The sequence below is a fragment of the Alnus glutinosa genome, chromosome 11 (genome assembly GCF_958979055.1).
Source record: "Alnus glutinosa chromosome 11, dhAlnGlut1.1, whole genome shotgun sequence".
Classification (NCBI taxonomy): Eukaryota; Viridiplantae; Streptophyta; class Magnoliopsida; order Fagales; family Betulaceae; genus Alnus; species Alnus glutinosa.
Genome location: NC_084896.1, coordinates 27,533,626 through 27,561,122, shown reverse-complemented (window position 1 = coordinate 27,561,122; position 27,497 = coordinate 27,533,626). Strand labels below are relative to the sequence as shown.

At 35.8% G+C, this 27,497-nt stretch overlaps 1 protein-coding gene across 1 annotated transcript; it reads left to right on the top strand.

The window, feature by feature from the left end:
• Positions 1-1,976: 1,976 nt before the first annotated feature.
• Positions 1,977-26,966, top strand: LOC133882491 (disease resistance protein RPV1-like). The gene is made up of 5 exons (XM_062321680.1): positions 1,977-2,554; positions 3,795-3,899; positions 4,870-4,971; positions 15,216-15,877; positions 23,889-26,966. Exons 1-5 carry the CDS (start codon positions 2,034-2,036, stop codon positions 26,639-26,641), a joined length of 4,143 nt encoding a protein of 1,380 aa, XP_062177664.1. The 5' UTR covers positions 1,977-2,033; the 3' UTR covers positions 26,642-26,966.
• Positions 26,967-27,497: the final 531 nt, after the last annotated feature.

The window sequence follows — 27,497 nt, the reverse complement described above, 5'->3', positions numbered from 1 at the left end:
CCTTAGAAGGCTAGGAGGCACCACCACTAGGGGAGGGAGGTGTGGAACCTCCCTCCTCGGCGAACATCAAACCATAAAAAAAGAACTCTCTCTCTAGAAACGAGCACCTACGTTTCCTTTGTATATAAAGAAAATTGAAAACATGGGCCTCTTCCGCACGTGAATTTCAGCGTCTTGTCATTTTCGTTGAGAGTGTTGTCATTTCGCTTTAACGTGTTGCAGCTTCCAGGTTAAAAAGATTCACGGCAATTTCTTGAAATTTCCAGGAGGAGTTTACGTGGCATGTTATTGGTATTGTTTGGTAAATACATGTACAGAACAGAGTAATGAGTTGTTAATTTTGAAATTAGTAAAAAATGATGATGTGGTATAAAGTAAAAAGAATTTATATGAAAAAGTGAAGAAGTTTTGTATTTTAGTGAATTTTTTTATTTGAATAGTAATAAAAAATTATTGATGTGATATAAAGAATGAAAAAAATGAGAATATTTTGATGTCGATTGTTATTGAAAAATGTAAAAATAAAATAAAATAATGTGAACAGTGGAGACCCACTATTCTGTTCCGTTCTTATTCTTTTTAAACAATGTCATTAGCCTTGTGTGTCAAAAAAAATCAAAATTGTTGTTCACGGCAATTAGCGTGTCTTTGAATTTCCTAGCCTGCAGAAAATACCTGATTCTTGCACAACAGTTGTGGAGCGGCTAGAGACATGAGGTGAGTTTCATGTAGAATCTGCACAACTATTGTGCAGAGGCTTTTTCCCCTGTGCCGAATATGGTAGAATCTTTACAGGTCCACCTTGGGCCATATGTAATTATTTCAATAGTTATTTTTTTAAAATAGAATAATAATAATAATAATAATAATAATAATAATAATAATAAATTACATGTATTAAATAACATGTTTCTCTAGAACGTTCACATTTGTAATAGTTTTCTCAACTACTCACATTTAATTTTAATTTTTTTTTTTAAAAAAAAAAAGATATATAATAGAGTTAAATCTAAAACCCTTTTTTTAGATATATTAAGATGAGTAATATACATTTTCATATTTATTTATCGCATTCTTTTTAAATAATTTGATATAATGTGTTTTAAGTTTTTATTTAGATTTATCAATAAAAAGCTATTTAAAATATGCTACATTAGCCTCCTTAAAATATGTATTATAAATTAGCATGAAGACTGACATTAATTTATTAGATAATGGGTCTATATTGCAGGTTAGTCCGAGTATTAAATTATGGTTGTGGCCTTTGACGAACACCATTGAAGAGGAGGAGAGAGAGGTAGGCGAGGTTGGCGTCCGCCATTGATGTGTAAAATTTGGTTCGACTGCCTGCTCTCCTTTTAGTTTTTATTTTTCCATCAAATTGCTAAATAGTTTAGATATTATATAAAAAAATTCAAAAAGTATTATTTAAATAGAATAGTGATAGTAAACGGTTAAAATTAATGGTGAAGCTGTTACAAGTGCTTTAAAAAAGTGACTCATTAAAATAAAATAAATTTTTTTTTTTAACTATTTTGGTGAATAAAATCTGATGAGGCTACTAATAATGCTCGTATGCTCAATAAAAAAAAAAAAAAAAAGCATTTTAATTTGGTCAATTTGGTGGGTAAGTTGTTGATATACAAGTCTAAAGAATGATCCGGATATTCCTGAAGAAGTTTCATTAAAAAAAAAAAAGAAGAAAAATAATGACAAAATGTTTGAGGCATAAAATAGTTTCTAGTCGTATAGATCCAGATCTACAGAGAGTTTGATTATGACATTCTCCATTCTCTTGGTCTTCACACATAACAAGCTAGCTATGAAACATACACTTCGATTCTAGTTTTCTTCTTTCAATTGCAACTCCCTTGCGTTCCATTTACGATTAAAAAATGTTGACTCGTGTCTCTACCCCTCCTATTTATTTATTTTTATCAGACTACCCCTCCTATTTAACTCTCACAGAGTCACAGAATTAGTCTCCCTTTTCAGTACGATCAAACTCAACCACTGCATACACATTCTTTTCCATGGCTGCTCAAACCTCTCAATCATCTTCCCAACTTCTCAAACCTCTCTCATATGACTACGACGTCTTCTTGAGTTTTGTAGTTGAAGACACTAACAAGGACTTCACTCGTCGCCTTCGCGCTGCCTTGAAGAGAGCCCGAATTCCCACCTTACCAAATGATCAGGAGCCGCATCCAGTTGGAGGGGAGAACATCTTCACTGCAGACCTCAACATGATTCGAAGTTCAAGAATTGCCATTGTATTTTTTTCTAAAGGCTATGCTTCTTCCAGTAGGTGTCTTGATGAGCTTGTGGAGATCGTGCACTGTAAGAATACCAAAGGCCAGGCTCTTGTTCCCATATTTTATCATATGGATCCCTCGGATATCCAAAAAGAGACTGGAACTTTTTGGGAAGCATTTGTTAGGCAAGAAGAGCAATTTTGGACTGATACGAAGAGAGTGCAGAGATGGAGAGCAGCTCTTACTGAAGCTGCGCATGCTTCCGGCTTGGTAGTACTCGAGGATGAATTTGCAAATCGGTATCATGCTACAGACTCGTGCTTTTTCATGCATTTTCTGTTTTTTAATTTTTATTTATTTATTGTCATTTTCTTTTCTTTAAAATTTTAGATAAAAACTGATAGAACTAAAGTGCAGCTAAAATGAATTGTCAAAATTTAAAGAAAAAATTCTCAGATTATTTTAGAATCCAAATTTAATCTAAATGGTCACCAATCAAAATAATTTCAAACAAATTCTGCGCGCATGTTTCAATGGTTGTGGAAATACACCTTTTACGTGGACAAACCCTAATTACTGATGAGTAATAGAAATTGTGAATACTCCTAATCATCATTTTATTTAAATTTATAAAGTGATAAATATATTTTAGCCTCCCAAACTACTACCCTTTCTCTGGATGGCCCCCCAAACTACTACTTTCTGATTTTTTGGCCCCATTCGTCCATTTATGCCGTCAATTTTAAATATAAATTCGAAAATACCCCTCTTACACTTTGAGATTTCCACGGTTAAGGGATGGCTATTTTCGGGTTTTTGGTCAATTTATATTAGAATTGACAGCATAAATAGACAGATGGGGCCAAAAAATCAGAAAGTGGTAGTTTGGGGGGCTAGAATCTTAAACATTGGTAGTTTTGGGGGCCATCCGGAGAAAGTGTGGTAGTTTGGGAGACTAAAATATATTTAATTCATTTATAAACTACAAATCCACATTTATCCTAAATTTTTATTTATTTATTTATTATTTTTTAAATAATCCTAAATTTTTATTAAACCCAACAAGAAAACAAAACGAGGTTTTTTTTTAAAAAAAAATTGTGTGGTAATGGGCAAGTGTGATAGCGCGCTCATGTTGTAAATAATTTCTACCTTACCAAGCAAGCCAAACGGACATTCAAGTTCAGAAATAATGAGATTGATTAAAGGTGCGTTTAGTATTGCGATTTTGTAGATAAAAAGCATTATTTTAAATTAAATCGTAAAACATAGATTGTTTGAAATTGCGATTTGAAAATGCAAAAAATATATGTTTTTTCAAATCTCTAATAAGAAGATGTTTTTTTAAAAAGCACATAATTTTAAATGTCAATTTATGATTTTGTCAAACGTTTATTTATGCTTTTAAACATAGATTTTGTGCATGATTTAGAATCCACTTTTCCCATGTAGTTCTAGATTCTTTTGTTGATGTAAAGTTGTTGAACAAGTAAATTTTTTAGTGGACATGAAAATAATTAAAGAGTGAAAATTTTCTAGGCAAGAAGAGGAATTTTGGACCGATATGAAGAGATTGCCGAGACTACGGAGATCAGTTGTCAATGAAACTGCGGGCTGGGTACTCGGGACAAAATATGCAACTGGGTATCAGGCTACGGACTCTTGCTTTTTCATGCATTTTCTGTTTTTTTAATTTTTATTTATTTATTGTCATTTTCTTTTCTTTAAAATTTTAGATAAAAACTGATAGAACTAAAGTGCAGCTAAAATGAATTGTCAAAATTCAAAGAAAAAATTCTCAGATTATTTTAGAATCCAAATTTAATCTAAATGGTCATCAATCAAAATAATTTCAAACAAATTCTGCGCGCATGTTTCAATGGTTGTGGAAATACACCTTTTACGTGGACAAACCCTAATTACTGATGAGTAATAGAAATTTTTATTACTCCTAATCATCATTTTATTTAAATTTATAAACTACAAATCCACATTTATCCTAATTTTTTATTTATTTATTATTATTATTTAAATAACTCTAAATTTTTATTAAACCCAACAAGATAATAAAACGATTTTTTTTTTTAAAAAAAAAAAAAATTGTGTGTTAGAGGGCAAGTATTTAAAGTGCTCATGCTGTAAATAATTTCTACCTTACCCAGCAAACCAAACGGTCATTCAAGTTTAGAAATAATGAGATTGATTAAGAATGCGTTTGGTATAGTGATTTTGTAAATAAAAAATGTGATTTTAAATCAAATCGTAAAACATAGATCGTTTGAAATTACGATTTGAAAATGCAGAAAATATATGCTTTTTCAAATCTTAGGTAAGAAGGTATTTTATTTTTTTCAAAACGCATAGTTTTAAATGCCAATTTACGATTTTGTCAAACGCTTATTTGCGATTTTAAAAATCACGTTTTGATATCATTATTTTAAAATTGTACTTTTTGATCGAAATCATAAATCTAAACGAAACCTAAGTGGTCCTGTGTGCATGATTTAGAATCCACTTTTCCCATGCAGTTCTAGATTCTTTTGTTGATGTAAAGTTGTTGAACAAGTAAATTTTTTAGTGGACATGAAAATATTAAAGAGTGAAAATTTTCTAGGCAAGAAGAGGAATTTCGGACCGATATGAAGAGATTGCCGAGACGGGGATCAGCTCTCACTGAAGCTGCGAGCCGGGTACTCAAGAAAAAATATGCAACTGGGTATCAGGCTACGGACTCTTGCTTTTTCATGCATTTTCTGTTTTTTAATTTTTATTTATTTATTGTCATTTTCTTTTCTTTAAAATTTTAGATAAAAACTGATAGAACTAAAGTGCAGCTAAAATGAATTGTCAAAATTTAAAGAAAAAATTCTCAGATTATTTTAGAATCCAAATTTAATCTAAATGGTCATCAATCATAATAATTTGAAACAAATTAATTCTGCATGTTCCAATTATTGTGGAAATACGTACACCTTTTACGTGGACAAACCCTAGCTTTTTTTTTTTTTTTTTTTTTTTTGATGAATAAGTAGAAATTGATATTAACAAAAAGAATAGTACTATACAAACACCGACAAAACCAATTAAACCACAAACAAAACAGAGGAAACCTCTGAAAACTCATCTATCAACTAACAACCTGATTAAACCAAAACATTAACATCAATGTTTCAGTTCAAACACAAACTAATATTTTCCAGATTCTTCTTAAAATTTCTCTTCCCCGAAACTCTATACCGGACTTCCCATATGATAGATTTCAATATATGTTCTTCAGTTTTGATCTGTCCTCCATGCCGAATAGCCTTACGAGCCTTCCAAATTTCATAAACGGTGGCACTCAGCACCAACCGACAAAGAACCCCTTTCATGGCCTTTGTCTTCCAACTTCGACACCCTTCCTCAAGAATATCCTCCCAATCATTTGGAGGATTTGGTATATTACACTGTTCCATACAAGTTCGCCATAAGCGAGAACAAAACCCACAACCAAAAAATAGGTGATTTCTACTCTCTGTACCATTCCGACAAAATACACAAGCAGTGTCGTCCTTATACCCCTATGCAAGCATTCGATCTCCAGTTGTAAGTCTATTCTTAAACACCAACCAAAGAATAAAAGCCTCTGCTTATGGATGGAGTAAGAGTGCCAAACCAAAGGCCACCAGTTGACACAACTTCTCTTAATTCAGAAGTGGTTCCATGTATCTGCACTAACATAAACACCAGAACGGGAGATGGTCCAAACAGGAGAATCAACAATACCCAAGTGCACTTCTAGAAGTTTAGTTTGAATTTCTACAAGATCTTCAGAGCGAGCCGGTCACCAGCACCAAATACCATCCTTCAAGACAAAACTTAATTTGGCCTCCAAATTGCTACAAGAATCATACACAATTCTAAAGCCAAACTTCTCCACTAAGGCACCAAAAGGATGCCGGTTATCCATCCATAAATGGATATTTTCTCCAGTACCCACCTCAAATCGGATCAGACCTCTAGCCTAATGTCGAAATTTGAGGAGCTTTCTCCAGTACCATGAACCATTTTGAGGGGTAGAAATATTCCAGAAACTCTTCCCCTTCAACAAATAGGCTTGCACCCAAGCCACCCACAAAGAGTCAGACCAAGCAAACATCACCCATATATGTCTCATAATTGCCGAGGTGTTCCAAGACTCCAAGTCTTTCAATCCCAAACCTCCCTCCTTCTTAGGAAAACAAACATCCTTCCAAGCCACTTTTACCTTTGCATTATCCTCAACCCCACCATTCCAAAGAAAACGGTTAACAACTTGGCTTATATCCTTGAGAACCTTCTTAGGAAGGATAAAGATACTCGACCAGTATACTTGGAGACTGAAAAGCACAGAGGACAGCAACTGCAACCGACCTGTAAAAGAAAGTTTTTTGGAAGTCCAAGAGTTAATCCTGCCTGTAATTCTATCAACAAGAGCCTTACAATCCCCAGCTGATAGCTTTGAGGAAATCAGAGGGATCCCAAGATATCTGACCGGGAGAAGACCTTCCTTCATCTGCAGATCTTCAAGCAAAAGTGCCCTCATTCCATTAGAAACTCCAGCACAGAACAGGGAACTTTTAGAGGGGTTTGCCTTCAAACCTGAAATCTATTCAAACTCCAGCAGTGCATTCTTAATGACAGCAATAGATGACAAATTAGCTTCTTAAAAAATGAGTAAGTCATCCGCAAAACAAAGGTGAGTAAGCCTTAACTTAGAGCACCTAGGATGATACTTGAACCCCTCCCTTGTACTAGTGTGATCTTCCAGAACTCTAGAAAAAACTTTCATGGCAATAACAAACAGGCAAGGGGATAAAGGATCCCCCTGCCTTAACCCTTTAGCACCCCTAAAAAAATCCACCAGAGAACCATTTAAAGAAATGGAGAACCGGGGAGTAATACAAACCTCAATCCATTTAATGAATTTTGAAGGGAAACCAAAACAGGATAGGCAACGAACGATAAAATCCCAATCCACCGAGTCATAAGCCTTCATTAAATCAACTTTCATAGTGCACCGAGGTTGCCCTTCCTTCCGATGATAGTTCTTGACTAATTCTTGAGCCAACAAAATGTTTTCTGAGATGCTTCGTCCAAGAATGAAAGCTGATTGATTTCTGCCCACTACAGAATCCAACACAGGAAGCATGCAGTTAGATAAAAATTTTGTAATGTATTTGTAAATTACATTACAACAAGCAATCGGCCTAAAGTCCCCCATAGTTGCAACATTTGTCTTCTTAGGGACTAGGGTAAGAATGGTAGCATTTACTTCCTTAAGAAGCTTCCCATAAACAAAAAAAAAAAAAAAATCTTGTATTGCTTCCACCACATCAGCCCCCACCATAGACCAAGATGCTTTAAAAAAATCAGCAGTATAACCATCTGGCCCAGGAGCTTTATTGGACTTCATGCTGAGCATAGTATCCCGTATCTCTTCTGCCGTAACAACCTTTATCAAGAGATTAACATGCTCCTCTGGAATAGCTGGGCGAATCAAACCATTGACCCTAGTAGCAAGATCATGAGTGAAAACTGTAGACTTAGAGGCTAACAACTTCCTATAAAAATCTTTAGCCAGACCTTTAAGATGATCAACATCCTCAACTTTATGCCCTTGCTCATCATACAGGAAAGAAATATAATTTCTAACCTGCCTCGCCTTAAGCATCAGATGAAAAAAAGCAGTATTTTGATCTCCTAATTATAGCCACTGCACTCGAGTTTTCTGCCTAAGGAATGCCTCTTCAGCCTTTGTTATAGAAACATAGGCATGAAGACACTCCCTTTCTTTAAGTAGGCTACCAGCACTCCCCCGAGTATCCTGGACAGCTTTCTGAGCCAAATCTAGCTTTCCACGAACCTCTACCACTTTACTTCTCAGATTACCAAAACAGGCAGCATTCTTCACTTTCATCATAGCCTTCAGAGCTTTTAACTTGCTGTATAATCTAAACATTGACACTCCATGAAATTCCTTATTCTAGCAGGAAGAGACCCAACTCATAAAATCTTGATGCTCAGTCCAATAATTATAAAACTTGAAAGGCTTTGGGCCAAAACTAACACTAGAGCCAATGGAGATCAATGCTGGAGAGTGATAAAAAACACCACTAGAGAGAAACTCAACATTGGAGCTCCCAAAATTGCAAAAATATTTCTCATTCCCCAAAACTCGATCCAGTTTTCGAGCCACAAATCTAGGACCTTCACTATGATTATTCCAAGTAAAAAAACAGCCAAAAAACCTAAGATCAGTAACCTCAAGCTCATTAAGATAGTCCACAAACTCAACTTCATAAGTATTCAAACTATCCGAGCCCCACTTTTCATCCAAATTCCTAACAACATTAAAATCACCACTAATGATCCAAGGATGACCAGAAACCCTTGCTTTAATGGAGTGAAGATGCTGCCACAAAGGTCTTCTTTCAATAGGTTTATTAGCCCCATAGACAAAAGTATGAAACCAATCAAGCTTCTCTTTGATAGAATGAATGATGTGGTCTTTTGTTTACCAAAATATATCAATAATAAAATTAACCACTCGCAATAGAATGAATCCTTGTAGGATAAGGCTATAGAGAGGGTGTTGAACCTCAAGGACTGCAGGGGTATGATTATCAAGCTTTTCGAGATTAAATATAACTTAATTTAGAAAAATGTTTGATTTGATTTTGTTTTCTAAAAATAAATACATAAAAGTAAAAGACATGAATGTAAATAGGATAGGGATGAGAGAAAGAATAGAGAATTGATTTCACCACTCACCACTCACCACTCACCGCATAACAATGGTCAATCATAAATTAACAAGGAAAATTCATACTATGCATGATATAGGGCTCGTCTCACTCGAGTAGTCAAGAAATTACCTCTAAAGAATAAGTATAATCCATCTTCGGTTGGCACGGACCGTCCACCTAACCACTAAGATGGGTACGACCCGTCTTCCCTAGGCATGGACTAACTATGTCTTTAATAGGATACACACAATCAATGGAATAGTATAACCCATCTTTGGTTGGCACGGACTGTCTACCTAACTTACACTAAACTAGGATGTAGTACAATCCGTCTTTCCTAGGCATGGTCTATCTAATCCTCTTGATCATATATCAATTAAAACCGTTGTATAATAATCATTCACATAATCACAGAAAATATGAAGAATTGAATTCAATCAATATAAAAGATTTTCTAAGACAAGATAAGAAATTCATAATGATTGAATATAAACATTAAGATCAATTCTTACAGTTATACAACCATCATGCATAGAAAAAATCCCAAACTAAAATACAATCAAACCATCATTACTTGAAAAGGGCTACATCAACACCCTATTAGGAATTCAGCCGCTCATCGTGGTGCTCGAATGGCCTCCTGCCATGTTCTTCTCCACTTGTCAGGCCTCCAAGAAGAATTTTCTGTCTAAATCTAAGTACAAGCCCAAGCACTAAGCACCCCCTCTCTTGAAGCTTAGGGGTCTATCTATAGGGAGCACACAAGTCCTAGAATCCCTTGAAATTCTAGAAAAATCATCTCTTGAGTCTTCTTGTCCAAGTAGGAGATTGAAACTTCAATCCAAGTAGGAGATTGAAACTTCAATCTAAGTAGGAAAATGATTCCAAATACGTCCAGGATTGCGGTCTTTTATTACGAGGCAATTTTGGCATATTAAACGTCCGAATTTGGGAAAAGCTATATCTGACATATATGTTTAAATTTTTATTAGCTTTCCAACGCCACCAATTTCATTGAAATTTGATATCTGAGTCAAAAGTTATGATTAAAATACTGAGATATGTGCAGAATCCAAATTTGAACCCAATCCGATTTTGACTCTTAATGGAGAAATTTCGATTTAATCCTTCTTTTGATTTGATTAAACTTTACCACATCATATAGGTCTTCTATTATGATTGGTTAAGCTTAAACATATCTTCTAGATCTTCTTAAAGTGTGCTTTAAGCCCAAAATTAATGAAATTAATTGCATCTTTGTTTAAAACCTGAAAACAATAAAAACAACATAAAATCAAACAAATAACAATGTCAAGGAATTAACATATATAAGTTAAGGGGCTTGAATCTGCAACATTCGACGCTTATCAATGAATACAACAACTAATGCTCTGATCTGTTTTCTCCATAACAGAAATATCAAAAATACTACTATCCCAACACACCCAAACTCTGCCCAAGTAGTGCTTATCATAGTTGAAATTATATTGCCAAGAAGGGAAGAGTGCAGAAACAATATCTACAACTTTAGCCTCCTTCACCCTAGTTTCAATAAGACATACTAAATGGACCTTTTTCTCCTGAACTAATCTCCGAACCTCTGGTTGCTTTAAAGGGAGGTTCAAACCCCTCACATTCCAAACAATAATGTTTATGAATGAGGTGTTACCCCCCCGAAATGCCCATCCTCCTCTCTTCCTCCAGTTTTCCTTTTCCTTTATCAATAGGAGTAGGAAATCCAGCAAATCCCATTTCATCCAATTCTTGCTGCAACTCCAAATTGGACCTCTGCACTGCCTCTTGATCAAAATGTTGCCCACTAGCACTGGCTATCAACTGGAAAGAATTGGACCAATGGTGACTATTATCCAAATCAACAATTTTCTTTGGAGTTTTCCTGGACTTCACCACTGTCCAATAGTTACCCTTTGAAACCCCTGGATCAATATGCCTTCTAACCTGCTCCACCCTATTAGGAAAATTCCTAGGTACCTCAACTGGTTCTTGTCTCCGAGAAAACCATAACGGTTTCTCAATTTTGGTGCAGGTATGAGTAGCATGGCCAAATAAGCTACAATTCTTACATCTTATGGGTATCCACGGATATTCAATTCCTATCTTAATGACTTCCCCATCAAAACCAATTAGATCAATCTCTTTCGGAAATTCATCCTCAATATCAACTTCAACAAGAATTCTAGCAAACCCTAGCTAATTACTGATGAGTAATAGAAATTGTACGTACGTGATAACTCCTAATCATCATTGTATTTAAATTTATAAACTAAAAATTCACATTAATCCTACATTTTTATTAAACCCAACAAGAAAATAAAACGTGGTTTTTTTTTAATTATTTTTAAAAAATTGTGTGTTAATGGGCAAGTGTGATTGCGCGCTCATGCTGTAAATAATTTCTACCTTAACCAACAAACCAAACAGTCATTCAAGTTCAGAAATAATGAGATTGATTAAGAGTACATTTGGTATTGAGATTTTAAATCAAATCGTTAAAACATAGATCGTTTGAAATTGCGATTTGAAAACGCAGAAAATATATGCCTTTTCAAATCTCAGGTAAGAAGGTATTTTTTTTGAAAACGCATAATTTTAAATGCCAATTTATAATTTTGTCAAACGCTTATTTGCGCTTTTAAAAATCATGTTTTGAAATCGTTATTTTACAATCGCACTTTTTGAAATCACAAACCCAAACGGAACCTAAGTGGTCTTGTGTGCATGACTTAGAATCCACTTTTCCCAGGTAGTTCTAGATTCTTTTTGTTGATGTAAAGTTGTTGAATGAGTAAATTTTTTAGTGGACATGAAAATAATTAAAGAGTGAAAATTTTCTTCCTTTTTTTAACATGCAGTTCTGGACACAGGAGCTAAAAGATGTTTTTTTTTAATAAGTAAGAATTCATTAAAAAGCGCAAAGGGACACAACCCTAGTACACAGAAAATATACAAAAGTGCCCCTAAACAGATAAAAGAAACAAATAAGAAAGTAAAAAAAATCAAGGAATGGCATACTACTCGGGCTATGCACCGACACTCAAAGATATAACATATTAAGCACATTTATACAAAGAGCCTCAACCGGCACCTCCACATTCTCAAAAATTCTAGAATTTCTTTTACGCCACAAGCCCAACAAAACATATAAAGAAACCTACTTCCAAATACGGTTAACAGGACCACAACCCATCAAAGTGCCCAAATCACTTAATAATTCCAAGACACTACTAGGCATAACTAACTCCACCCCGAATAAGCTATAAATGAACTCCAAACAATCTGTGCCACAACACAATGAAGAAGACAATGATCAACAAATTCCTCATGCTTTTTACACATAACACACCACTCTACCACCACAATACCACGTCCACATAAATTGTCATGAGTTAAAAATTTTCCTAAAGCCGTTGTCCAAACAAAGAACGCCACCAGCTTCGTAGCTTTAACATGCCTTATACCCTTGCAAGAAAAAGATGCCGCCTCATGACAAACTAAAGCTTTATAGAAGGTTTTCACTTCAAAATTCCTCTTGGAAGGATTCCACACCACCCTATCAATCTCCCCATGCCGAACTCGAATAGAGTGTAACTGTTCATAAAAGGATATCACCATCTCCACCTCCCAATCCTGAGCATTGCGCGTAAAGAGAACATTCTAATGAACCACGCCTCCTACCACAGACAAATTATCCACCACCAAGCATCATGAGAACATGCAATAGTGTACAAAGCTGGATAACAGAGCTTAAGAGGCCTGTCCCCTCACCATAAATCATGTCAAAAGCGAATATGAGACTAAAAGTTATTGTTAATACCAAATGAATTTTTTTTTTTAAAAAAAAAAAAAACTACTTTTTGAGTTATAATTCTCTCTCTCTCTCTCTCTCTCTCTCTCTCTCTAAAAAAATTGAAAACAATTCATGCCTCTATTTTTTTTTTTTTTTTTTTATAGAGTATTTTCTGTGAACCATTCCAATCAAGCCATATAATTCTTGAGATTAAAAATTCTCAGCATATATATATATATATATATATTTTTTTTTTAATAAGCGACTCAATCTTATTAAAGCGGACAAAAGTACAACCCAAATACAAATCCTTGACATAAAGTCCAAAATCACAAATATATAGAGGGGCAGGAGTAAATGACGCAAGCCAAATTTGATTTTTTGGAATAGACTTTTGAGTAATGCTACACATCATCCCTTTGTCCTCATTTTGTCCTCCCAAAATTGATGTGGCTCTTAAAATCACCATTGGATCAAAATTCAATAGTGATATATTAAAAATTCAATGGTGATTTTAAGAGTCACATCAATTTTGGGAGGACAAAAGGAGGACAAAGGGATGATGTGTAGCATTACTCTAGACTTTTACATGTACATATATATGCTTAACTAAGGTAAATATTTGGATTTATAATAAAATTAAAGCGTATATACAATATAATTTTAAATAGAAAAGTTAGTTTTTGAGTTGAATTAATTCATGATTTCCTGTTCCATACTCACTCTACGTACCTGTATATATATAAAGATATAGATATCATGCGTCTTAGAGAGAGATCTTGGTTCTATAATTGTTAAGTCTAGATAACTTTTTTAGATAAAATGTCATACACTTGGGGAGTTGTTTCAGTTGTGTATAGTACGTTGTTAAAGTTAAACTGATCATTAGTTAGACAGTTGTTTTAGTTAGACAAAACTGACACGTGATATAAAGATTCTTGTAAGTTTTGTTTACTACCTACTTTGTTGTGCAAATGATTACAATTACGATAAATAAGATAAGATAATCACACACAATAACATTAAGATTTAAGTGATTTTTTCAATGTGATACGCTCACTGGTAGAGGCGATCATGAAAAAATTCACTATAAAAAATAGAGTACAAAAATAGCAAAGAGAAAATCACTTGGAACCTAAAGCTCCAATACACCAAAATCTTACTATCACACAATATAAATTTTTCTCACAAAAAAAAAAAAAACAAAAGAGAGGAATACGTACAAACACTTCATCACATCAAATTTTGCAGAAGATTGGCCAATCCTAGCCATCGTAGATTTGGCTCTGGCACCAATTGTTGTTACCGTGTACAATAGTGATGAATAAGAAGAAATTGAAAAGAGAGAGTAAGAGAAAATCAAGATACATATTTATGTGGTTCGAAAATTTGCATACATCCACAGGAGAACGACTATATTTTAGTATATGATTTAGGGTTACATCATAATATACTTAGGGATAATTGCACTATTAGTCCGTGGGATTGGCCTAAATTACAAATTATTCCATGTCGTGCAAAAAGTTTATGGAGGGTTCTTATGGTAAACTATAATTACGAATCATTCTCTGAACCTATTTTCGTCTACCAAGTTTACAGATTCCGTTAGTTTGTTACGTCATACCCAATAAGAAATTGACACGTGTCAATTACAATAAAAAAATATAAATAAATAAAACTTAAAATAATAATAATAAAAAAATAGCAAAGGGGTGGTTGCCGGGGGTGGCCCGGCCACATCTGGGGGGTGACGCACGGCCTCCCCTAGACCTGAGGTGGCTACATGTCAATTTCCTATTAGGTATAACGTGATAAACTGACAGAATTTGCTAATTTGGTAGACGAAAAACGAGTTAAGGAAGTGTTTCGTAATTATAGTTTATCACAGGGACTCTCCATTAACTTTTTGTATCACATGGAGTGATTTGTAATTTAGGTCAACCTCAAAGATCAGTGATGCAATTATCCCACATAATTAAAAAAAAAAAATCTTAATTGTACAGATGTATTTTAGAAAACTCCAAAATACCCTGAGAGAATATGAGCCACTTGTTCCAACAGCAAATCTATTAAGCTAAAAGGAATGATATGCTAACCAAACATTTCGTTAAAAAGGTTGATGGCTTTGTCGAAAATGACAAAAAGGAAAAAATAGAATAAAATTATGGCCTTGCATTGGGTAGGACAAGAAATTACATAGCAATAGATTTGAATGATATTTTTAATAATTTTGATTTAACTTAATTGTTTGCCATGACATATTAATCTCAAATGACTGAGATGATAACATCCTTTTGGTATTACCTACTAACACTCACACTATTCACTCTACTGTTTATTTTCTTGTGCTTATTTTGTTCTATTTTCCACTTGAATTATGATCAGGTCTGAAAAAATCGATAAGATTGTTGAAGAAGTTTTGGATTTAATGAAAGTTCTCCAAGACTCGGAATGTATGGATTCTCGTGTTAAAATGATTAAAGATTTAAATCTTGAAACAAGTAACATTTGCATTGTGGGCATGTCTTGGATGGGAGGAAAAGTTAACACAACCTTGGCAAAAGTTGTCTATAATGAAATATGCGGTGGATTTGAAGGAAGTAGTTTTATTTCAAACATCAGCGAAATTTCAAGAGATTCCAAATATGGTTTGGTCCATTTACAAAAACAACTTCTTTATGATATCTTGAAAATGAAGAATATTCCCAGTATTAATAATGTTGATGAAGGAATCAATTTGATTGAGGAAACAATTCAGGGCAAAAGAGTTCTTATTGTTCTTGATTGTGTGGATGACTTGAAACAACTAAACGCATTAGTTGGAAACTCCATATGTTTTGGTCCGGGAAGTAGAGTGATAGTAACATCGAAAGGTGAGAAGTTGCTAACTGAACTTGAAGCACATGGAAAATATGAGGTTCAAGGTTTGCAATATTGGAATTCCCTTAAACTTTTCAGTTGGCGTGCCTCCATGATGGGCCATGATTACAAGGTCAAGTTCAATCCCCAAGTCAACGTTTACAACTATAAGCAATTGGATATGGCTGGTAATTCTTTCTTTAAATCCAGTTAATTTCTTTTGTTTAGTTTGATTTCTTTTACTCTGAAATTTGGAAAGAATTTTGAAGAATATTAGATTAATTTTAGTTATTTTAGGTACTTATTTAGTACTCAAGACATGCACACATGTACACATGTATACACTTCTGTTACAATTACTTTTATAACCACTTTTGTAAAACTACCTTCTTATAACCACTTCAGTAACAATTACCAATTTTATACACTATTGTTACACTATCTTCACTTAATACCATCACCATTGAAGCAATGCCCCAAAAGTAAAGCTTTATATTGGGTGAGTGGACTGTCAAAATGTTGCGTGAGTGTTAAGTTTTATATTGGTTTCTTTTTAAGTGAAATTGAATTTTATAAGTGAATTTAGGAAACTTCAATCTTAATATAGACTATATTTTTTTTTATTTTTTTTTTAATAATTACACAAATGTAGTTAACACTTTTCTTGGGTCGTGACAAATGGTATTAGAGCAACTTAGTCACACCGTGTGACATTGGAGTATTGTCGTGTGAAGTGGGTCTTAACAAGGACATGGGGAATTTGAGTGAGAGAGATTTGACACCTCAAAAGTAAAGTCCCATATTCAATGGGTCGATTGTGAAAGTGTTGTATGGGTGTTACGTCTCGCATTGGTTCTTTATTAGGTGAGATTAGATTTTATAAAGACCCATGCTAGGGGTACTATAGTTTTTACAACAAATTCTTTATAAACTGACGTGACAGTCTATAATTAATGAAATGATTAACAAATAATATTGTTTTGTCAATTAAATTAGTAAATGAATGGTTTGTCAACCATACATTCTTAATCGTTTCCCAAATTATAGATTGCCATATCAGTAGGGGCGGACCTACATGGGGGCCAGGGGGGCCAAGCCCCCCCAAGCCCCAAAATTTTCCCCCCATTTTTTTTTTTAAAAAAATAAAATAAAATTTACCCCTAATTTTTATTTTTATTTTTTTAGTTTAGCCCCCCCCCCCCCCCCAATTTTTTTTTTTTTTCAATTTGGCCTCCCCATATTCAAAAGGTTGGGTCCGCTACTACATATTGGTTTGTAAAGAATTTGTAGTAAAAGCTCTAGTATTCTAAGCATTTTTCTTTTATAAGTGAGTTTGAGGAACCTCAATTATAAAATTGACTAGTGTTTGTTTTTTATTTTTATTTTTTTTTTGGGTGGAGTAAAAGTGCAAATGTAGCTAATACTTTCTTTAGGTCATGATAAATAGTATTAGAGCAACCTAGCTAGTATTATTGTTTGATACTGGTAATTGTAGCGTGATGTGGGCCTTGAAAAGGATATGAGAGATTGTGACACCCTAAAAATAAAATCCTGCATTGGAATGGTCAATTGTGAAAGTGTTGCAGGATATTAAGTCCTACATTGGTTCCTTAACATGTGAGAAGTTTTATAAGTGACTTTAGGAGCTCTAATTCTAATATTGAATAGCTTAAATGTGACTAGTACTTTTCTTGAATCGTAACAACTAACTCTAATTTACCTACAACATCCATCACCAGAATTATCAATCTACCACTACATTGTCACCACCAATATCACCATTGCCACAACCAAAGTCTTGCAATTCATAGGAACTCAAACACATTTATTTTGGGTTAAAAAAAAAAAGTAAATAAATTCAACCACAAAATATTTTTAAAAAACATATTTTCATTCCCCTCATTTTGTCTCTTATATAAATTAGGGTTGTACATGCAAATGCGGATGCGGTTATTGGCCATATCCAAATCCGCAAAATGTGGTTATCACTTTTAGGTATCTGCATTGGTATTATGCAATTATTAACCGTATCCGTGTGTTTATTGTGGTTATTATCCCCAATCCACATATCAGGTAATGGGCCTTTTGGACCTATTTTAGTCTTTTGTGCCTTCTTTAGGTCTCTATTATGGCATATTTTAAACAATTTTAAAAATATCTTGTGCCTGTTTTTAGTGTTTTGGGCATGTGTTTAATGTTTTCTTCAAGCCCTAAACATAACCCTATACAAAATCGAAAACGACGTCGTTTTGGTGAATTTATTGAATGGAATATATATATGATGTATAAATGATACGCATCCACATATCTTAAAATCGCTATCCGCGTCCGCATATGCAGATAGCGGTTGTTTCGATTAATATCTGCCTGCATGTACAACCCTAGTATAAATTATGAATTCACGTCATTTCCTGATCATCTAAATGCACCATGGGAGATTTGTTATAAATAATGTTGTTCAAGTTGGGCCTTAAGTAGCTCAACGCTAGCTTATTCAAGAAAATACAGTGTTAGGAAATTAAAACCTATTTCCCAAGACTCGTGAGATGCAAAAGATAAGATAGCGGAATAAAAGACTTTCAGGGAATTACACAAGAACAACAAGATTTACATGGTTCACCGATAAGGGCTATGTCGACAGAGTTGCAACAAATTTCACTATGATGGAGAAAAAAAATACAAGCGACATTGATTAAACTATTCAACTTTCAAACCCTCTATAGAAACCTAGAAAATATCTCTCAGCGTTTCCCCAATTTTCTCTCTTTCTCATACAGATAGTTTCATAACAGGTCTTTAACTAGAAAACAACATATCCGGACAAGTGAACGCGCTATCCGGACACACCTCAAATAAGTAGCTCCCCAGAACTCCTGTCCGGACGGGCCCTACTTCCTATCTGGACAGGCCGTAGAAAAGACCGCTCCCTGGAGTACCTGTCTTGACAGGTTGTGCTGCTATCCATACCAAGCTCCACAACCCAACAATCTCCCACTTGAAGACTGGACTACTTGCCAAGTTCATGCTCTGCATCCCTCCTGCCTTAGGAACTACTACTACAACTCTTCCTTTTGTCCTCAACCTTGAAGACCAATTGAAACTGTGCACAGCTTCAGTTTCTCAAAAGTTATACCTTTTTTTGTCAACCTGTTTGTTGGATTCTTAGCTCCACAAATCTTCTCAAGGATCAACTGTTCACTTTCTAGAAGAGAGCGAATGAAGTGATACTTTAACTGAATGTGCTTCATTCTTGAATGATACACCGGGTTCTTCGCAAGAAAGATGGCACTTTGACTATCACTATGCAGAACGCCCTTCTTATCCTTCTTACCCAATTTTCCAGGAAACCTTGTAGCCAAACTATTTCCTTTTTAGCGTCTACCACGGCTACATATTCAACTTCAATTGTGGAAAGAGCAACAATTGTTTTGCAAATTTGAAGCCCAGCACAATTGTGCCACCCAGGGTATATACAAACCCATTATCAGTTTTCTTACTGCCAATATTACTAGCTAGATCAGCATCTACATAACCCCGAAGCTTCAAATTTGCTCTTGTGAAGCAAAGGGATATATCTGAAGTGCCTTTCAGATATATCAAAATCCACTTGACCGCTTTCCAATGCTGCTTCCTCGAGTTACTCATGTACCTACTCACTACTCCCACTACATGCACAATGTTCGATCTTGTACACACCATGGCATACATTAGACTACCAGTAACTGAGGTGTAAGGTACCTTGTTCATGTAGACCTTCTCCTTATCTGTCTTTGGTGACTAATCCTTGGTTAGTCTAAAGTGACTTCCCAAGGGTGTGCTTACCAATTTAGCTCCATCCATGCTAAATATGCAAGAATTTTCTTCACATATTCTGTTTGCGAAAGCTTGTTGCGTACCTTTGGCCCTAACTCTGATGATTCTTATACCTTTGATTGGTTTTGCAACTCCCAAATCCTTCATTACAAACTACTTTGACAGCTGTCTCTTCATATTGTTAATCTCCCCAATCCTGGACCCTGCAACGAGCATATCATCCACATACAACAACAAGATGGTATAGCAGTTGTCAAAACTCTTAACATAGTAACAAGGATCTACATTGCACCTCGTAAACCCAGTACTACACATGAAACTGTCAAACATCTTGTACTATTGTCTTGGAGCTTGTTTTATGTCATATAAGCTCCTCCTCTGTTTGCACACCAGATTCTCCTTACCCTACACTTTGAATCCTTGCGGTTGATGCATGTAAATATCCTCCTCCAACTCACTATGGAGGAATGTTGTCTTCACATCTAGCTGCTCAAAATGTAGATCTTTTGCCGCTAAAATTCTTAGTACTATTCTTATTGTTATCATCTTTACAATTGGGGAAAATATGTGTAATCAATACCTTCCTCATGTTGAAAGCCATTGACAACCAATCTTGCCTTGTAACGCTTGCTACCATCATTTTCACCTTTTATTCTGTACACCCATTTATTGTGCAAAGCCTTCTCTCCTACTAGCAGCTCTGTCAGCTCCCATGTCTAGTTAGTTACTAATGAGTCAATCTCATCCTTCATCGCTAACTCCCACTTGGTTGAATTTTCAACCTTCAAGGCTTCATCAGATGTCTTTGGCTCACCACCATCAGTAAGTAATATAGAACAAGGAGGGTGAATAACGTTGTGGAGGTCTTATGTTAATGGAAGACCTTTGAACAGCCGTTGTAGGTGTCCCTTGTTTTGCATGTGGGTTTGTAGTTTCTTCAGCTTCTTGATTCCCATTCTTTATAGTATTTTCAGGAATCTCATCTAAGTTGACAAACTCAGAATTCTCAAGTTCCAGCTCTGTAGTCACAGGTTTTGTAACTAACATATCCTTATACACTGCTAGCTCATTAAAAATAACATTTCATACTTATAATAATCTTCCAGTTTTGATCATCTCAAAACCTATAACGAAAGGCCTCATCTCCATAGCTAAGGAAATAACGGTTTCTGGACTTAGCATCTAGTTCGTTACGAGCATTAGGATTAATGAGCACGTATGACACGCAAACAAAAAATTTCAAGTAAGAAAAGTTTACCTCATTTCCACTCCAGACTTCTTCAAGTAATCTATGGCTCAAGAAAACGGATGATCCCCTATTTATCAAGTAAACTGCAATGCTTACAACATCAATCCAGAAAGTTTTTGGTAACCCAACATGCAGTCTCATACTTCTAGCATGCTCATTTAAGGTTCTGTTCATGCGCTCAACCACGCCATTTTGTTGTGGCGTCCTCGGGATAATCTTCTCCATTATGATCCCATTAGCAGCACAAAATTGTTTAAACCCCCCATCTTCGCATTCTCTTCCATTATCTGATATTAGACACTTTAGCTTCAAGCTCGTTTCTATCTCTACCATGGTCTTTCACTTCTTAAAAGTTTCAAATACCTCAAATTACTTTTGAAGAAATAGATCCATACCATTCTGCTTGAGTCATTGATGAAAGTAATGTAACACCACGAGCCTCCAAGAGATTCCATTGGGGTGGGGCCTCACAAGTCTGTGTGCACTATCTCCAACTTCTCAGGTTTGGAGTTCTACCAATTATTGTGAAACTTAACCTTTTCTGCTTTCCAAGAATGCATCCTTCACATAAGTCGGATTCAGCTGACTTCAATTCTGGTAATTTCCCATTGGATAGAAATAATTCATCCCTTTCTCGCTCATATGACTAAGCTTTAGATGCCACAATTTAGAATTGGCACTAGCATCTGCAACAGCAACAGTATCTCTAATATTGGTAGTCATATAAAGAGTACTTGTTTTGTATCCATGAGCCAGAATCTTGGCTCCAATGCTGACCTTCCACTTACCACCATGGAAGTTAATGGAATGCCCTTCATCATCCAGTTGTCTCACTGAAAAAAGATTCTTCTCCAGTTTTGGAACATGTCTAATCTTCTGCAATTTTCATACCAAGTCATTGTGGACTCTTATGCGAACATCACCCATGCCTACAATATCTAACTTCGATCCATCGGCCAAATCCTGTCTCCAATGTTGACCTTCCACTTACCATCATGGAAATTAATGGAATGCCTTTCGTCATCCAGTTGTCCCACTGAAATTAGATTCTTCTCCAGTTCTGGAACATGTCTAACCTTCTGCAATTTCCATACAAAGTCACAGTGGACTCTCACTCATGCCCACAATATCCAGCGTCGATCCGTCAGCCAATTACACACTCTCGAAATCTCCAGCAACATAGTTTTCGAGAATATCACAGATTGTGATGGTATGGAAAGAGGCTCCTGAATCCAAGACCCAAGAGTCAAGAGGACTGTCGATTGAGAGAATTAGAGCATCATGTACTTCTTATGTCACCAAGTTTGTAGAGTTGTTCCTAGTCTTCTTCCTTGGTTCCTTGCAATTCTTCTTAAAGTGCTCAGTCTTGCCACAGTTCCAACATTTTGATTGTTTACTAGACCTGAATTTGATTCTGCCTTTTTTGGATCCTGATCTGCCCTGATCAGATTTTCTACCTTTCTTTCTACCCCTTGTCTAGAGGTTTGAAGCAGCACCAAAACATGAGGCTTCACCAAAATCCCTTCTGCACACTTCCCCACCTAGAATCAAATCTTAAATATCCTCATACTTAAGTTTACTCTTCCCTACATAATTATTCACAGCCATTCTCATGGCTTCCCAACTGTTTGGAAAAGATGCTAAAACAATCAATGTGTGGATCTCATCATCTAAATCAATTTCCACAAAAGACAATTGATTTGTGATTGTAATTAATTTGTTTAGATGCTGCGCTTTAGAAGTGTCTTCTGCCATCTTCAGATTGAAAAGCTATTTCATGAGATGCACCTTGTTGTTAGCAGACAGTTTTTCATATATACCTGACAAAGTCGCCATTAGACCAGCCGTGGTCTTCTCTTTCACAACATTGTGTGTAACTGATCTTGACATTGTCAACGGGACAACTCCCATCACCTGTTGATCAGACAGGGCTCATTTGACATCCTCCATACTGTCAGGTTGCTCCCCTAGAAGAGGCAAATGAAGTTTCTTCCCATACAAATAATCTTCAATCTGCATCTTCCAATATTCAAAATTTGTGCCGTTGAACTTCTTGATCCCAACCTTTCTTTCTTCTCTTGCCATCGCTCTTACTCAAACCAAAAAAGCTCTGATACCAGTTGTTAGGAAATTAAAACCTATTTTCCAAGACTCGTGAGATGCGAAAAATAAGAAGATAGTGGAATAAAAGACTTTCAGGCAATCACACAAGAACAACAAGATTTACGTGGTTTATTACTAAGGGCTGCGTCCACACAGTTGCAGCAAATTTTACTGTGATGGAGAAAAAAAAAAAAACAAGAGACGTTGATTAAACTATTCAACTCTCAAACCCTTTAAATAAAACCTGGAAAAGATCTCTCAGTGTTTCTCCAATTTTCTCTATCTTTCTCCATATAGACAGTCTCAAAATAGGTCTTCAAATAGAAAACTAGAGTGTTCAAGCAGTTGTGTCCGGGCACCCTTTTGGTGTGTTCGGACACGGCTAGGGTTTCATAGCTTCATACCCTACGTGTCCGAACACATCAATGCGCTGTCCGGACATAGCTCAAAAAAGTTTCTCCCTGGAACTCCTATCTGGACGGGCCTCGCAAAAGACTGCTCCTTGGAGTACCTGTTCAGAACAGGCTCCACAACCCAACATACAGGTGACATGATAAATTTGAGGAACAATTGTCAAAATTGTTGAGTCCTCGTAATATTGTATCGGATATCGGTGATTCATAGCAAGAAAGTAATGGCACTTTTGTGGCAATTGAGGCATCAAGTTCAGCCTAATTAAGGTAGATTTGTCATGTTACTATTCAGTAAACATGGAATCATGTTTGAAGGTTCAAAAATTGTTCATAATGCCATTATTGTGTTGAAATATTTTAAATTCTCTTAAAATAGTTGAAGGCTTGTAAAAGCCAGCTAGTGCCAATGAGTTACATTAAATTTCATGAATTTGGAAAGTTTGTTCAGCAATTGTAAATCTGTCATGGCTATCTTACTGACTTTTGCAGAATTTCAACGTTCAATTTGACAATGACTTCACTTAAAGGATTGTTTACATGATCCTTCTTTTCTTATTTAGCTCCTATGAGCTTTTGGGTTCATTATTTTTTGCAGTTGAGATTACATCTAATTTTTTGCAGGAGAAGGAAGTGAAAAACAAATGACTTCGGAGCCTAAAGCAGTGGTGTTTGGCGTTGAAGCAGTTGAGATAACATCTAATTTTGATGTTTTAAAAAAACTGAACTTATCCTGGACCAATATCAAGTCTTTGCCAGAGTCCATTGTTAGATTGGTTAACCTCAAACAGCTTGAAGTTCTTGATCTTGAACGGACAGCGATTAGGGATTTACCTAAGAATCCAAGGTGGCCCATGCTCTTAGAGCTTTTCCTTCACAATAATAAGGAATTGAGAAATATCCCTCCCTTATTTTTCGATTACATGACTGCTCTCCAAACCCTGAACTTATCCAGAACCTGTATCTCGTCTTTGCCGAAATCCATTGTCAATTTGGCCAGCCTCAAAAGACTGATTTTAAGAAACTGTCATGATTTCAAAAAGTTTTCGCCCGAAGTTGGAGAACTCAAAGAGCTTGAAGTTCTTGATCTTGAAGGGACAAAGATTTGGGATTTACCTGAGAATCCAAAGTGGCCTAGGCTCTTACAACTTGTCCTTCACTATAATAAGGAATTGAGAAAGATCCCTCCCTTATTTTTCGATTACATGACTGCTCTCCAAACCCTGGACTTATCCGGAACCGGTATCTCGTCTTTGCCTGAGTCCATTGTCAATTTGGCCAGCCTCAAAAGACTGATTTTAAGAAACTGTCATGATTTCAAAAAGTTGTCGCCCAAAGTTGGAGAACTCAAAGAGCTTGAAGTTCTTGATCTTGAAGGGACAATGATTTGGGATTTACCTGAGAATCCAAAGTGGCCTAGGCTCTTACAACTTGTCCTTCACTATAATAAGGAATTGAGAAAGATCCCTCCCTTATTTTTCAATTACATGACTGCTCTCCAAACCCTGGACTTATCCGGAACCGGTATCTCGTCTTTGCCTGAGTCCATTGTCAATTTGGCCAGCCTCAAAAGACTGATTTTAAGAAACTGTCATGATTTCAACAAGTTGTCGCATGAAGTTGGAGAACTCGAAGAGCTTCAAGTTCTTGATATTGAAGGGACAGAGATTTGGGATTTACCTGAGAATCCAAGGTGGCCCATGCTCTTACAATTTGTCCTTCACAATAATAAAAAATTTAGAAAGATCCCTCCCTTATTTTTCAATTACATGACTGCTCTCCAAACCCTGGACTTATCCGAAACCGGTATCTCGTCTTTGCCCGAGTCCGTTGTCAAATTGGTCAGCCTCAAAAGACTGATTTTAAGTCGTTGTGATAATTTCAAAGAGTTGTCGCCCGAAGTTGGAGAACTCAAAGAGCTTGAAGTTCTTGATCTTGAAGGGACAGAGATTAGGGTTTTACCTAAGAATCCAAGGTGGCCCATGCTCTTAGAGCTTTTCCTTCACAATAATAAGGAATTGAGAAAGATCCCTCCCTTATTTTTCGATTACATGACTGCTCTCCAAACCCTGAACTTATCTAAGACCGGTGTCAGGTCCTTGCCAGAGTCTGTTGTTAGATTGGTCAGTCTCAAAAGACTGTTCTTAAGTTACTGTCATCGTTTCATGAGGTTGTCGCCCAAAGTTGGAGAACTCGAACAGCTTGAAGTTCTTGATCTTGAAGGGACAGAGATTATGGATTTACCTAAGGAGATTATGAAGTTAACTAATCTCACATGCTTGAAATTTTCAATTTATGGATATATGGGTGATGGTAGCAGTGCCATGCAATCAGATGCACCGGTTCCTCGTAATGTAATTTCGGCACTGTCTCTCTTAGAGGAGTTAAAGATCAGTGTGAATCCAGAAGACAAACAGTGCAGTGAAATGGTGATCAAATTTGTTATTATTAATGAAGTATGTCGCTTGGTGAATTTGAAGACTCTTCATTTTTATTTTCCAAGGGTGGACCTTCTGAAGCACTTTATATTGAAGAGCGCAATGTGGAAGCATCCATCAGAACTGTTACATTTCAGATTTACTGTTGGCCATCATGTCAAGCGCATTATGCCTCGACTCCCTCGCGAAGCTGAGCTTGAGTTGGAAAAATGGGAGAGATGTTTGAAATACACAAATGGTGTGACTGTTCCTAGCGAGATTCAGAAGGTACTCCGATATTCAAATGCATTTTTTTTGGAACAGCATGGAAGTGTTAGGAAGCTCTCAGATTTTGGGATTGGAAATATCGAGCAACTAAAATGTTGTGTTGTGGGGGAATGTAATGAGGTTGAAGTTATTATGGATGAAGCATCTGGTCTTGGATCACTTGAATACTTGTGTATCTATTATATGAAGAATCTAAGGAGCATATGGAAGGGGCCGGTAGAAACAAAGTGTTTCTCTAGTCTGAGGTACTTGACATTGCGCACATGTCCCCAATTGACCACTATTTTCCCAAAAGTTGTAGTTGATCACCTCCGGAATTTAGAAGAGCTTACAGTGGATGACTGCCCCTCCATCACAACCATAGTAAGTTGTGAACTGTATCTTGCGAATCGAACCGATGATCAATTTCTCCCGCAATTGAGGAGGATGTCGCTTCATTACGTGCCTGAATTAATTAGCATCTCTAGTGGTTTAAAAATTGCACGGTATTTAGAATGGCTGAGTTTCTATAATTGTCCAAATCTTAAGAAACTGTGGAATGCTGAAGAATCTAGGAAATATTTAGAGCATATCGAGGGTGAGAGGAGTTGGTGGGAAGCACTGGAGTGGGGAAGTGGCCGTCCGAGTCATTTGGATGAGATTTTTGTTCCAATCAACATACTGGACTGCTAAGTGCTTGAAGCAATTATGGCAAAGGGCACCTTCAAGCGTTCTGCTGAGAACTTGGTTCTCATTCGTGTTTGGAATCTGCATAAGAAAATTCTGGTGTGATGTAGTTTCTCCTGTTTTTGTTTGAGTCGTTTTGTTGGGTTTAGTTGCTCTGGGTTTGCTACTGTTATGTAACTGTATGTGGTTATTTCTCCCTGTTTGGGTGGATTTTGTACCAGTTTTTACTGGAGTGTTTGTGTTGCTTGTGTTTGGTTATAAAGTTTTCTTTCATCCAAAAAAAAAAAAAAAAAAGGTGCTTGAAATTTTCCCTAATGGTAATTAGTCTGTGCAGGTTATATGGAATTGGATGTGTAGGAAAAGAGTTGACAATGTTTTCTCATACTTCTACCTACCTCTTATCTTATTTGAGAAATGTTTTTGTAAGGGATAGATGACTAAGCATTGTGGCAGACAAGGGGGGTTGGCTTTCTTAGTAGGATAGAACTCAAATACATATAACATATCGTGTAATGCTAAAAATTACATTTTTATCTCACAACTATTTCATAATATTAACGTGGCAGTTCTAACAAACTTTCGAATTTTTTTTTTTTTTTTTTTTTTAACAATTACAGATTTAAATGTTTGTTGAAATTGTTATGTCAACGTTGTGAATAATTATAGAAGATAAATGTAGTTTCTATCATTATATTACTCTAATTTATTTTCTTCCTTGGCATACAATTCTTAATGTGAGACTCCTATTACACCCTTGAGTCAAGAAAAAGATTACGGGTTTGTTTGCTAATACTTCTTACTTCTTAGAATGTGTTTTTTGCTTCTTGATGTGATGTGATATAAAGTTGAAAACAGTATTGAG

Bases quoted from the DNA above. Each gene is read 5' to 3' on its own strand.
- LOC133882491 (XM_062321680.1), top strand. From the start codon at position 2,034: ATGGCTGCTCAAACCTCTCAATCATCTTCCCAACTTCTCAAACCTCTC. The intron at 2,555-3,794 runs GTATCATGCTAC...AAAATTTTCTAG, and splicing joins GAGGATGAATTTGCAAATCG to GCAAGAAGAGGAATTTTGGA. The intron at 4,972-15,215 runs GTATCAGGCTAC...AATTATGATCAG, and splicing joins AAGAAAAAATATGCAACTGG to GTCTGAAAAAATCGATAAGA.